General features: G+C 43.7%; 1 protein-coding gene across 4 annotated transcripts in view; it reads right to left on the bottom strand.

Annotated features, from left to right (window-relative positions):
- Positions 1 to 14,487, bottom strand: part of AGL (amylo-alpha-1, 6-glucosidase, 4-alpha-glucanotransferase) — a 141,947-nt gene that overhangs the window by 29,523 nt on the left and 97,937 nt on the right. For all 4 annotated transcript variants that reach the window (XM_040407326.1, XM_040407323.1, XM_040407327.1 and 1 more), the window contains exons 20-26: positions 11,376 to 11,510; positions 8,943 to 9,073; positions 6,364 to 6,500; positions 6,051 to 6,184; positions 4,217 to 4,392; positions 1,622 to 1,724; positions 987 to 1,212 (exon numbers count right to left, since the gene is read on the bottom strand). In XM_040407326.1, coding sequence (XP_040263260.1) covers positions 987 to 1,212; positions 1,622 to 1,724; positions 4,217 to 4,392; positions 6,051 to 6,184; positions 6,364 to 6,500; positions 8,943 to 9,073; positions 11,376 to 11,510 — 1,042 coding nt within the window. The remainder of the gene's footprint in view (positions 1 to 986; positions 1,213 to 1,621; positions 1,725 to 4,216; positions 4,393 to 6,050; positions 6,185 to 6,363; positions 6,501 to 8,942; positions 9,074 to 11,375; positions 11,511 to 14,487) is intronic.

The raw sequence follows: 14,487 nt of genomic DNA, 5'->3' as shown, positions 1-14,487 counted from the left end.
ATGACACTTAGGCCTCATGCACACAAACGTATTTTCTTTCCGTGTCCGTTCCGGGTTTTTTTGCGGACCGTATACAGAGCCATTCATTTCAATGAGTCTGCAAAAAAAACAGAAGGTACTCTGTGTGCATTCCATTTCCGTAGGTCCGTATTTTCGTTCCGCCAAAAAATAGAACATGTCCTATTATTGTCTGATTTACGGACAAGGATAGAACTGGTCTATTAGGGGCCAGCTGTTCCGTTCTGCAAAATACATACAGTCGTGTGCATGAGGCCTTAAGCAGACTGTCTGCTTCTGCCAGAGGCATTTAACTCCTTTCGTTTTTTTCTTTTTTTTGTGTACCTTAGATGAGGAAACCATGCCTGCTGGAAAGCAATAATGCCTCCTCTAGTTCTCCATTGCGGAATAAGGCCTCATTTCCACATCAGTGTTCGGTCAGTGATTTCCATCAGTGATTGTGAGTAGAGATGAGCGAACTTCTGTTTTAAGTTCGGCGTCTAAAGTTCGGCTTCCGGTTAGCGGACGATCCCGATATGGATTCCGAATTCCGTTGTGGTCCGTGGTAGCGGAATCAATAATGGCCATTATTGATTCCGCTACCACGGACCACAACGGAATTCGGAATCCATATCGGGATCGTCCGCTAACCGGAAGCCGAACTTTAGACGCCGAACTTAAAACAGAAGTTCGCTCATCTCTAATTGTGAGCCAAAACAAGGTGCGGCTCCAAACACAGAACAGGGACAGATCTTTCCCTTATACCTTATGTCTGTGGAGGCTCCAGTCCTGGTTGTGACTCACAATCACTGATGGAAATCACTGACCAAACACTGATGTGTGAATGAGGCTTAGGTCAGCTAGTTTTAATCCTATGGTTGATCGGTTTAATAGGCAACTTGCTGTGAACTAATTGCTCATGCGTTTTCAGCTCCACCTCCGTAAATGATTGAGAGCGAAATGTGGATAAAAGGATATAAAAAGCATACCACTTGTCCTGCAGGCAAATTAGTAGAATCATCCTTGGGGTACATTCTGGAGACGGGACACTTCAGTATTGATATGCCACTAGGCACAAGGTTGCAGTAATCTTGAATACACTGTAGCCACCACCACACAGCATCTCGGCAGTTATATCGGGCGTAGGTGCCTTGGCCAAGAAGGTTGGGGATCAGCCCATGCCTCAGGGTGCCGGCAAATGCAAAAATAATGTTCCTGAGGATACAACAGTTGCAATTAGCGTCACACCTGGAAAGTACAAATACTTTACAAAATGTGTGCATTAATGAAGTGGAAAACAAGAAGACCCCACTATTTAATGGGCTGTAAGAGGAAAAAAACGGAATGTAACAAAACGGCATTGCATGTGTCAGAGTGACATTATTTCCTAGGTGGGCGATTTCCCTGTGACTATGAACTGAAAGCCAAAACTGCACCAAACTGGTATAGAAAATACAGAGCCGGCTATCGAAATATTACAGACATTCAGAACTGCAGTAAAGCAGGACCACAGAGTGACTAGACTGCCCTATGGAAGACGGTGACTGATTAGTCAATGAAATGATGTCTCTATAAACATCAGTGTGAACAGTACGATCGAGCGATTAACACATTAGTTTCCAACCTAGCCTCGATGTGCCGTCCAGTGATCAGCAGCAAACCCCTCAGGGAGATAAACGTGTCTCTGCCCCAACAGCGGAAAATTCCAGAAGAGAAATGAGGAAGCCCTTAGAAATAAAAAATAGAAAACACTATCAGATTTTTTTTAGCCTCTGCACTTTTCTACCTTATTTCTTTGTATTGATTAAAGGGAGTCTGTGGCCCCAATTCTGGACTATTATCTGCAGTAATACAGGAGATACGGAGTCCAGATCGCCATTCATTGACTTACTGCCCCATCCCCCCATTGTCAGCATTCAGGTCTGCACTAAAAAAGCACAGTCCGAACTGCTGAGCTAATGGGGAGGACTCTGCTGAGCTAACATAATGGGGAGGACTCTGCTGTGCTAACTTAATGGGGAGGACTCTGCTGAGCTAACATAATGGGGAGGACTCTGCTGTGCTAACATAATGGGGAGGACTCTGCTGTGCTAACATTATGGGGAGGACTCTGCTGTGCTAACATAATGGGGAGGACTCTGCTGTGCTAACATAATGGGGAGGACTCTGCTGTGCTAACATTATGGGGAGGACTCTGCTGTGCTAACATAATGGGGAGGACTCTGCTGTGCTAACATAATGGGGAGGACTCTGCTGTGCTAACATAATGGGGAGGACTCTGCTGTGCTAACATAATGGGGAGGACTCTGCTGTGCTAACATAATGGGGAGGACTCTGCTGTGCTAACATAATGGGGAGGACTCTGCTGTGCTAACATAATGGGGAGGACTATGCTGTGCTAGCATAATGGGGAGGACTCTGCTGTGCTAGCATAATGGGGAGGACTCTGCTGTGCATACGTAGCTGTCCTGACAATGTAAGTCAGCGCAGCTCTAAACGCTGACAGCAGGAGAACGTGGGGGGGGGGGGGCAGTAGGAAAATAAAGAGGAGCAGTATGGACTTCTTATACGCAGTACTATCCATGTAGTACAGCAGATAATAGTCCACAATTGTGGTGACAGATTCCCTTTAATCAGGTCCCATATATAGCTTCAAGTAAAATAATAATTTTGGAAATATAGAAATAGGAAATTAATAGTCAATGCAATGTAATCTGCCCAGTGCAAGGCCTCAGCAGGCAGTATATGATTTAGGGTAGGTTCCCACCTCTGTTTAACTGACCAGCCTGCCAGAGTTCACTGGATCCACCCTAGCCGAATACCACTGTTCACCGCCAGATCCCATTGACTATAATGGGATCCAACTGGTGCTGGTTTATGGCCAGAAAAGAAACCCGGCATTTTGCCAGAAAGCAGACGGATCCCATTACAGTGAATATGGTCCAATGGGCTAGGCCGATTCAGTGACTTCCAGCAGGCTGTCCTCTGCCGGAACAGTTAGGCTACTTTCACACGAGCGTTTCTATTTTCCGGTATTGAGATGCGTCATAGGGTCTCAATAGCGGAAAAAAACGCTTCCGTTTTGTCCCCATTCATTGTCAATGGGGACAAAACGTAACTGAACAGAATGGAGTGCACCAGAATGCATTCTGTTCTGTTCTCATACCGGAGAGCAAACTGCAGCATGCTGCGGTTTTCTTTCCGTCATGGGACGCGGAGCAAGACGGATTCGTCATGACCCACAATGCAAGTCAATGGGGACGGATCTGACACAATCTGACACAATAGAAAAATGATCCGTCTCACGTTGACTTTCAATGAAGTTCATGACGGATCCGTCTTGGATATGTTACAGATAATACAACCGGATCTGTTCATAACAGATGCAGATTGTTGTATTATCAGTAACGGAAGCGTTTTTGCTGAACCCTGCCGGATCCAGTAAATACGCTAGTGTGGAGGTGTGAATCTAGCCTTAGGCTTCCTCTCATTGATTTACTAGAAATCCCTTTGTCATGCACTGCCCCTTCACCGTGGGTAACACAGTCTATCACTATTACCCAGAGTTCTCCTTTAAAAGGGTTGGACACTTTATCCCAACTTTAACAAATGTGCTGGAAACAGCATTATATTCAGTTTACAGATATACTGTTATAAGGGCATCTGCATTTTTCTACCTTGCAGCAATGGCTCCCTATGTAGTACAATCAGCTCCCGCTGAGAAACAGTGATCCTGCCCCAACATGGCTTCTGGTGGAGGGGCACATAGCTAGACTTGTCTATCAGCGGTCACCATTGTGTAACACTGCGTGCATGCACAGTAAAATGCACTAGTTCACACAGCATATTATAAAACGGGATACCTGCATCCACCACTAGGAGGAGCTCAGAGCATAGGAAAGTATATGGTTACCAATGATACTGTGTCAATGGAAGCTGTAATTAATCTCTTTGTAATGAGCTCCCCCTAGTGGTAGCTGCTGGAAAAGTCAGTAAATCTATGACAGGAGAAGCAGTTCAACGTGAGGCCCCCTCCACCGGGGCCCCTCAGGGTAGGTACTCCACTGACCGACCCCTTTAAGTTGTGTCCCAGGCAAACCACCTAGTAAATGCACAGGAAATATCTCTACTATATTAAAGTAGACTCGTTAGACATACAATTGACCCAGACGCTATGAAACAAGCTGCGATCTTGTGGGCTTAGATTCTCAAAACTCACCAGCTGCTAATGAGGGACAGCACTGCTCCTTCTCTTCTGTAATGTTGTTGGTACGGTATGGCACATCGGTTAGAGAAGGTGACAGGACAGGAAGGGAAGGAAATCGTCCGACTCCGCACATCTGCACTGATCCCAGAGCCAAGTGCTTCACCAAGGTAGACCCGTTCTGGACAAAGCTACGGTAGAGAAACACGCACGACACTCACATAGAGAATGGCCGTATACATCCTGATGTCACCTCAACAGATCAGAAGCTCCGTGCTGCAAGGTTTCATTAGTCCAAGCAAGAAAAGGCGCATAAAACATCAAATGCATTCCATAGTCTGTGACCGAAAGTAACACCCAAAGTAAGCATTTAAAGTATTAAACATTTAGGGGCACATTTATAAAGAACGGTGTTACAGACGCCCCATGCTGGCGGTGGATCCGCCAAAGTTATGAAGAGGCGCAGGCTTCTCCGTAACTTCAACGCATCCAGTTCCTAATGTAAGACAGCTTCCATTTTCTACTTCCATTGGTGACGCCAACAATTTTAGACCTGGCGTGAGCGGAGGAAGTCGCAGATAGTTGCGCCGCCATCTGCGCCTGAAATTCGCCTGAATTTAGGCGCATTTCAGTATAGTAAATGACCCCTTAGTAATTGTAGTTATGGGCAGTTTATACATTTATCGGCATTGAAGCTTTGATGATCACTCAGGAGGAGCTGAAGGGGAGCTCTCTGATGGGTTTGACTGTGGTCTTGGAAGACTCCTTTAACTCCTTCGTGACCAGCCTGGTTTTGCCTTCATGACCAAGCAATTTTTTTTCATCGTTTGCACTCCAAGAGCTAATTTTTTTTATTTGCCCATCAATGAGATCGATTTTTTTATTTGTCCATGTGAGGGCTTGTTTCTTGTGAGACAAGTTGTAATTTTAATGGCATCATTTTGGGGTACACATAACTCAATTAATTTTTATTAACGCTTTATGGGGGGAGGAGATGAGAAAAAACAGCAATACCGCCATTGAGCTTTTATGTTGTAAATGTTGTGACATTCTCTTTGTGGCATAAATACCATGATAACTGTATTCTCTGGGTCAGTACGATTACAGTGATACCAAATACTTATAGTATTTTAAAATTTTACTACTTTTGCACAATAAAAAATGGAAAATGTTTTTTCACTGCCGCATCCCAAGACCCATAACTTTTTTACTTTCATTTCTACAGAGCTGCGTGGGGTCTTGATTTCTGTCAGTCATTTTGGGGTACAAAATACTTTTTAAATCTCATTTCATACAATTTTTGCGGTGAATAAGCAAAAAAAACAAAAAACATAAATTCTTCTTTGCTTTTTGGTGTTCACTGTGCAGGATAAATTACGTTATAATTGTATAGTGCGGGTCGTTACGGACACAGCAATACCAAATATGTGGAGGAGATTTTATTTTTGCTACTTTTTTCATTGGAAATAATTTTTTCAATGGAAAAAGTGTCTTTTTTTTTTGGAGATTTAATTCTTTATTTCACTTTTATTTTTACCATTTATTAGTCCCACAAGGGGACATTGAGATGCGATCCTCTAAGCACTTCTATAATACACTGCACTACTTATGCAGTATAGTGTATTATACGGTCAGTAAGCTACGCCTCTGGCATGTGAGAGCCGAGCTCTGGAAATCCAAGCAGCACTTAGACTAAGCTGCTGTAAAAAGGTGGCGGCCTACCGTGAGACTCCTTAGTGACCACCTATGCGCCTTTTTACAGAGGTCACAAAGGGGCCTCAGGGTTAACTAAAACATTAAAAAAGATCCAGATTAGTCAATACAACTTATTGATTTGTATGTCTCATACCTGGACATTTGTTTCCAAGCCGCTTCCAAAAGGGTTGTGTATGCTCCCACCAAAATAGCATCAAAATAGCATGGAATCAGATAACGTGGAATCTGCTTCAAGTAAGAGAACATTGCTGCAAACCATTTGCCCACCTTGAAAACAAATTCATAATTCATTTTAATGAGATCATTAGACATCTAGGTCAGCTTATTGCATGAACTTGTGTAATATTTTATTAGTTACGACTGCATCTGTGGATTAATTCAGACACTTACTGAGAAAGAAGATTGTAAAGCTACATTAACTGTCTATATACTGTATTACTGCTTACATCTGCACATGGTCCTCCACGAGCAATAAGGCGATCGCTGATGTAATCAATCATCCAATCTCCAGACCGAAGATTATCACAAAATGGATGTCCCAAATCATTTTTAGGTCTCATGTCAGCCATGACAGATAATAAACCTGGGAACGACATGAAATAGTTGTTAAAGCCGCACTATATAAAGACATTCTATGTAATGTACAGACAACATAATCGCTGGCCAGTACAGAATGAGCTGATATTTTACCTCTTCAATTGTACACTTGTCCTTTTATTATAACATTCTACAGAACGACATTTACATATATATATTATTATCCTAGGTATCCCCCTCTGCGGTGAAATCTCAGAAATTACTGTCAGCTTGCTCAGACTCATGGCATCCTAGAGGAACATAGTATAAATGTACAGGGTATAATCAAAGGGGTTGTCCGATTTCGCCTATTGATGGCTCATTCTCAGGATAGGTCATCAATATTAGATCGGCGGGGGTCCGACTCCCAGCATCCCCGCAGATCAGCTGTTTGAAGAGAACGCAGCTCTCATGCTCTCTTCACTGTTTACCTGCCTGCCGTCTACACTGCAGCGGCTAGCAGTGTACAGGTGAAACTCGAAAAATTAGAATATCGTGCAAAAGTCCATTTATTTCAGTAATGCAACCTAAAAGGAATCGCATTAATGCAGCTTAAAATTAGAATTTTGTGAAAAGGTTCAATATTCTAGGCTCAAAGTGTCGCACTCTAGTCCGCTAATTAATCCATATCCCCTGAGCAAAGGGGACCTCAAAATTGTGACTTTGGGGTTTCATAAGCTGTAAGCCATAATCATCCAAATTATAACAAATAAAGGCTTGAAATATCTCACTTTGCATGTAATGAGTCTATCTCATATATTAGTTTCATCTTTTCAGTTGCATTACTGAAATAAATGAACTTTGCACAATATTCTAATTTTTTAAGTTTCACCTGTAATTACAACTCCGCCGTCCTGATCTCTTTAATGAGAAGAACCAGTTGTATTTACACTCTGTCCCATTTAAATGATTAGCACGGAGGTGCCGTAATTACACCTGCTCGCTGCTGCAATGTCGATGGCAAACAGGTATAAAGTGAAGAGAATGCAGCGTTCATATGAGCACTGTGTTCTCTTCAAACAGCTGATTTGTGGGGTGTCATGAAACAAGACCCCCACGGATCTGATATTGCTGACCTATCCTAAAAATAGGTCATCAACGTTGGAAACCGGATAACTCATTTAATGAGGCAGAAGGTAAGGTTAGGGTACTTTCACACTAGCGTTTTTGTTTTCCGGTATTGAGTTCCGTTTATCCTAATGCATTCTGGATGGAGAGCATTCCGTTCAGGATGCATCAGTTCAGTCCCTCTTACGTTTTTTGGCCGGAGAAAATACCGCAGCATGCTGCAGTTTTCTCTCCGGCCAAAAATCCTGAACACTTGCCGGAATGCCGGATCTGGCATTCTTTTCCATTGAAATACATTAATGCTGGATCCGGCCCCAAGTGTTCTGGATCCGTTTTTTCGGTCCGTGAATGCGCAGACCTTTAAAAATGTGAATACCGGATCCGTTTTTCCGGATGACAACCGGAAAGACGGATCCGGTATTGCAATGCATTTGTCAGACGGATCTGTATTCGGATCCGTCTGACAAATGCATCAGTTTGCGTCCGGATTGCCGAATCCGGCAGGCAGTTCCGGTGACGGAACTGTGAAATCCTCTGCCGCAAGTGTGAAAGTACCCTTACATACAGTCTATGACAGTACGTGAAGAAACAAAGGCTGTAAAAGAAAACACGCAGTTAGGCCACAGTTTGTATCCATTGTGGTATTCAGATCAGGAAAACATTTGGGGCTTTGATTACGTTTTTGCTTTAAGCCACAATTTAAGTTTATTGTAGACCTGTTAATCCAATAACATTAAAGGGGTTCTGCACTTTCATTTAACTGATGATCTATCCTCTGGATAGATCATCAGCTTCTGATCGGCGGGGGTCCGACACCCGGGACCCCCGCCAATCAGCTGTTTGAGAAGGCAGTGGCGCTCCAGCAGCGCCACGGCCTTTTCACCGGCCCACTGACGTCACGACTAGTATCAACTAGCGTGGGCGGGGCAAAGCTCTGTTCACTTGAATGGAGCTTAGCCCCGCCCACGCTAGTGGATACTAGTCGTGACGTCAGTGGGCCGGCGATAAACAGTGAGAAGGCCGCGGCGCTGCTGGAGCGCCGCTGCCTTCTCAAAACAGCTGATCGGCGGGGGTACCGGGTGTCGGACCCCTGCCAATCAGAAGCTGATGATCTATCCAGAGGATAGATCATCAGTAAAATGAAAGTGCAGAACCCCTTTAAAGATTTAGTAAAATGGCAATAAATATTATAGAAAGTGTATTACATAAAAATGTATTGACTTGAGCAATGACAAAAACAATCCTATCAAGAAGGATGAAAAACACAACGATAAATAAACTCGATATTCAACTTATTTTTTGTTTTTTATTTAAAAAATACACATTCTTCCACCAACATTGAAGTATAGCCAGTACACAGATTAAAGTACAATAACCTCACCTTGCAGACCAGCATATTTTAAAGGGGTCCAGTTTGGTACGTTGTAACAACCACCCCCATCTTCCTGCTCCTCTGCATCACAGCGATATAGTACTTGGTTAAGGTCAGCCAAAGAAAGCTTAGACGCAATGCTAAAGGAAAAAGGATCAACCATTTATAATTAGAAATGATGAGAACATCATGAAATTGGGGATTACATTTTACACAGACATTCTAATCTAGATTATATCCACTATGGATTGTGAACATAAATGCTAGTCTTTGTAAGGCTGAGGTCTACATAAAGACCGTAAAAAGAAGCATTTAGGACACTGGCGAAGCAGAGCATAAGCGGTGTGCGATTCATTGACTTCCCTGAGGCAGAGGCCTAGACATGTACTGCAGCAAATGTATATATCGTTTGTGACCAACTTAACATTTCCATTACTAGACGGGCACGTTAACCAGCGAAGCCACGGCACCATGTGAGATGACATGTAGAGAATTGCAGGCAGTAAGTATGACGCTACTTGTAAAGAAAGTATGAAAACGAATTATACATTTTTTCAAGAGCTTGAAAGCCATATAAAGCTGAGATACAACATCCTGTAGTCTGCTTACAGGCTCACAGAGAAACTTACCCCGGCTGGAATGCCATATTAGAAATCTGACTGGCTGAATCTTCAGATTTTATCTTGGATGTGCTGGTTCACCTTCTTAATGCAAAACATGCGCACTGCTAAAGCAAGTCGTTTTGGCACTGTACTACACCAACAGTCTTGACATGTCATAGCGACATATCAAAGGTTTTGATCGGCGGTGGTCTGAACGCTGAGACCCCTGCCGATCACTAAAATGAGGAGAGAGAAGAGCTCGCTCTCCTCACTTCATGAGACAGAAGCGGGAAGGACTCAACAGAAAGTCTATGGGCTGATCTCAATTCTGCCTCCTGCAGCGATGGGAGAGAGCGTGCCATGTAAGGGCTTCTCTCTCCTCGTTCTAGCAATTGGTCGGGGTCTCAGCACTCAGACCCCACCAATCAAAACTTTTGATATGCCGCTATGACAAATCAAAAGTTTTCCAAAGTCCAGTGCCACTTTAAGGGAACCGTATACCTACAGGCTAACTCTCGCAGAAAGACAAACAGCACACAGGCCCATAGACATCAGATGAAAGTTTACGTCGCGCAGTTTTGATTGTTTCAGACAACTGACTTTAGTTAAAGTCGAAGCCTGACCTCTGCTGATTTTTAGCTCTTTAGTAGCTTCTACCATATATAGCTGGGGTTGCAGTCTGAAATATCATACTTAATATCACACTTAATACTTGTTTTGGATTAGAAAACCAATTTTTGCCCAACTACAGGAATCTATGTTCATTAGCTAGTCACCCTCATAAGTAGGACTACACGCATAAGCCTATGGTATAACTAAAAAGTAAATACCTATAAATTACTACCAGACCGCTTATAAATCAATATCAATTTATTACATGATTGCAAAAACATATATAACCTACATAATTAAAAAGGAGTATAAGTGCAAGGAAAGGCCGGCATCATCTGGAGGAAGCACACAGCGGATACAGAGTTCATATATATGTCCATATACACAAAAGCATAAATTCACAATAAAGTGCAAGTGCAATTATATCACATAACAATCAAATGGACAAAGAACAGTTACCCATGCTGTGCTCCCTCCAGGATGGCGCCAGCGTTACGGCGAACCTTCGTCTGGGAGTCTGGTGAATTTATGCTTTTGTGTATATGGACATATATATGAACTCTGTATCCGCTGTGTCCTTCCTCCAGATGATGCCGGCCTTTCCTTGCACTTATACCCCTTTTTAATTATGTAGGTTATATATGTTTTTGAAATCATGTAATAAATTGATATTGATGTATAAGCGGTCTGGTAGTAATTTATAGGTATTTATTGATTTATTTAGTTTTGGATTAGGATTGAGGTCTTTTATCTGATGCATAGGCTGGGGATACATGGTGATATGTGTAGAGTGAAGATCGCAATGTCACATTGCAACATCAAAAGTAATGACTGTCCGTGGGGTGGCAATGTGACATGCTATGACCGCAAAGTTGGAAATCAAATCAGCAGCAGAGTTCTGGTTGTAAGTCGCATGTGCGTTTACCATCACAGACCATGGAAGTCAAGTGCAACTGCCATATGCTTGTGACTTTTTCTGTCATTTGGCTGTGTTTTTACAGACAAAGCACTGCTCTAAAATTGCTGGGTGACAGCCAGATGCCGATAAGTCGCACCAATGTTTTTGGTTACACAACTTCTCAGATTTGCTGTCACGTGGCGCGTCAGCATGTAATCCGAGCCTTCTAGCTAGGTATGATAGTAATCAGTGACAGAAAGAATAGGATAAGCGGCAGATAGCAATCACACATAATAAAAGAATAACATTAATTCTGGGTATAATACTCACCTTTCAAATGGAACCGTTAAGATTGGATATTGTTGGTCGTCTTCCAGACTGCCTGACCTGAAATGTGGCCGGAACTGGATCAAATGATTGCGCAAGATGCCCACAGATTTCTGGGCACTGGGATCCAAGCTTACCCTGCATCAAATACAAACATAATGAGGCTAATTAATAAAGTCATTGCATAAGCTGAATTAAATAGGGGTGAAGGAATATAATAAAGAGAGTAACCATGTATTATCTTTTATGTTATAGTGCACCACACTAAAACACAGGCAATTTGATACCAACATAAAAAAATAAAGATGTTTTTTGAGTTACAAGTTCCAGTCCTAGCACTCCAGATAATACAAGTGGATGGGTGCGTGCCTTCGAGAGGTTAGGTCCCACTCTACCAAAAATTGATAATTTAAAACAAAAAGAAGATGGAGACAGAATTCTAAATCACTCCGCTAGATTTAAAATGCTGTCTCCATCTTCTTGTGGCTTTATGCTCCAACCTTGTTCAGCATTACACTAGGGATATCGTGTGACTCCAAATTATCATCCAAATCAATAGTCACATTATAATTACCTTGAAAAGTGGCACTTCTATTTATGTGTATGGATACGGATGACGTCAGTGCTATGGCTGTACGCAGTGCCCCTCTATTTACAGTAAACTTGAAGAGTTTACACCGCACAATTGTCAGGCCCATTAATGGGAACCAACATTACTATGAATGCTGTTTCCCAATAATCTGCCCATGAAAAACTGCCCATACACATTCAATAGCTCTACGTCTCCCTCCCGGCTTCCACATACACGTTTGGCCGAGTGCATGCTACGGGGAGAGCGCAGAAAGCTGCTGTCAGACACTTCTGGAGCCGGCTTATTTCCCTGGAGAGCAAAAGGATCTAACCATAATATTCATTTCGCCCAATCCTCGTCTCCCCCGACATCATCAGTTAGGGGAGAGTTGGAAGCTCCCCAAATACATTTGTTTCTGAGAACAAAGGGTTCGGCCGACAAAAGTATAATGTGTATGGCCAGCTTCAATGTGCTGCCGATCACCAAAACTCTGTTCACACAGCTCAAGCTGCTGCTTAGAAACAAAGATTATGTATATACAGTACAGACCAAAAGTTTGGACACACCTTCTCATTCAAAGAGTTTTCTTTATTTTCATGACTATGAAGGCATCAAAACTATGAATTAACACATGTGGAATTATATACATAACAAACAAGTGTGAAACAACTGAAAATATGTCATATTCTAGGTTCTTCAAAGTAGCCACCTTTTGCTTTGATTACTGCTTTGCACACTCTTGGCATTCTCTTGATGAGCTTCAAGAGGTAGACCCCTGAAATGGTATTCAAACAGTCTTGAAGGAGTTCCCAGAGATGCTTAGCACTTGTTGGCCCTTTTGCCTTCACTCTGCGGTCCAGCTCACCCCAAACCATCTCGATTGGGTTCAGGTCCGGTGACTGTGGAGGCCAGGTCATCTGGCGCAGCACCCCATCACTCTCCTTCATGGTCAAATAGCCCTTACTTTCAAAGTTTTCCCAATTTTTCGGCTGACTGACTGACCTTAATTTCTTAAAGTAATGATGGCCACTCGTTTTTCTTTACTTAGCTGCTTTTTTCTTGCCATAATACAAATTCTAACAGTCTATTCAGTAGGACTATCAGCTGTGTATCCACCTGACTTCTCCTCAACGCCACTGATGGTCCCAACCCCATTTATAAGGCAAGAAATCCCACTTATTAAACCTGACAGGGCACACCTGTGAAGTGAAAACCATTTCAGGGGACTACCTCTTGAAGCTCATCAAGAGAATGCCAAGATAACGTAGCGTAGCGGTATGACGTAGCGGAGCAGCTGCGTGGGCGTACTGCACGTCCGCATGGGTACCGCCCCCTCACCCACCTGCCTCGTCCCGGCATCTCGGCGCCCTCACCGCCTCGCTCCCTCCAGCGCGGTCTATTGGTGTTGGACTGAAGCCGTGAACTACCTGCCACGACACCGGCTGTGTGCGGGGTGAGAGACCGAGCGACCGAGTTAAGACCTAGGCGCACACCTGCACGCCTGCCAAGCTGCTGGGTAGAGGCCCTGCTATGTCCTGGAAAAGGTTTGCTACGGACAGAGGTGGCCCCCGGGAAAAGTGCCTGACGTCCGCCTGATGCCTGATCGTATCTGGGTGAGCATAAGAGGCCGCTGAGAGCTGGGACTGCGGATTGTAAGACCATCGTCGGCGGATTGCTGTGTACCGGAGACGTTTACTGGCGGTGATACACCCTCCCTGGCCGCCTGGCTGAAAATTGGTGAGATCGCTCCTGTTTTAACCTATCCACTGTCACCCCTCCTTATTAATTAACGTTCAATATACTAACCCTGTGTGAAAGGAGGGTTGCCGACCGATTGATCCGGTGTGGTCGCTGGTTATTATATCCGCTGGGGCCACGGCTCCGGTGTACCCTGATGAAATGGCTATGCGGGACGGCTCTATACCAATCCCCGTGAAGCGGATAGCCGGAAAATGAGGGTTGGAATCCCTGGTACAGTGGTATGAGCTAGCTGGGTGTTACATGACTCTCTTATTCTTCAACTGCCTTGCCCTCTAACGGCTAAAGTCTACATTTATCTCTCCCGGTGATGCAAAATCAACCACATGGTTGTAGGAGCGTGGAGTTATAGGGGTCTACTGCTTGCTATTTCCCCCCATATCAAGTCAACAGGGGCTCCTTTAAGCAGACGGGCCAAGATTGGCTGGACTGTCCCTGCGACAATCCGTGTTGCGGACTACATCTAATTATATTGGAACTTCAAGGGAGGATATTACCCGTTGATTCCAATTTGGGGTCCAATTGTCAAAAGGTCAAATCGGGGACTCAAATTGTTATAAACAGTGGTGTATGCGGAGAGCGGCGAAGAGGACCGGGACCCACTTGATTACTGACTCCACCTGTACCATTGCTGCGAATAGGTGTCTAACCTCCGTCAACACCACCTTCCGCACGTTATTGCTGGGCAGGGCTCTGACACTTATTGATTTTATGTTATATGTATAATTGTCTTTGCTTTGGATATTTGCACGTGTTTCAGCCCGCTAGGTCCTGGCCGGTTGGAAG

The sequence above is a fragment of the Bufo bufo genome, chromosome 9 (genome assembly GCF_905171765.1).
Source record: "Bufo bufo chromosome 9, aBufBuf1.1, whole genome shotgun sequence".
Lineage (NCBI taxonomy): Eukaryota > Metazoa > Chordata > Amphibia > Anura > Bufonidae > Bufo > Bufo bufo.
This window is presented reverse-complemented; position numbering and strand designations above follow the sequence as displayed.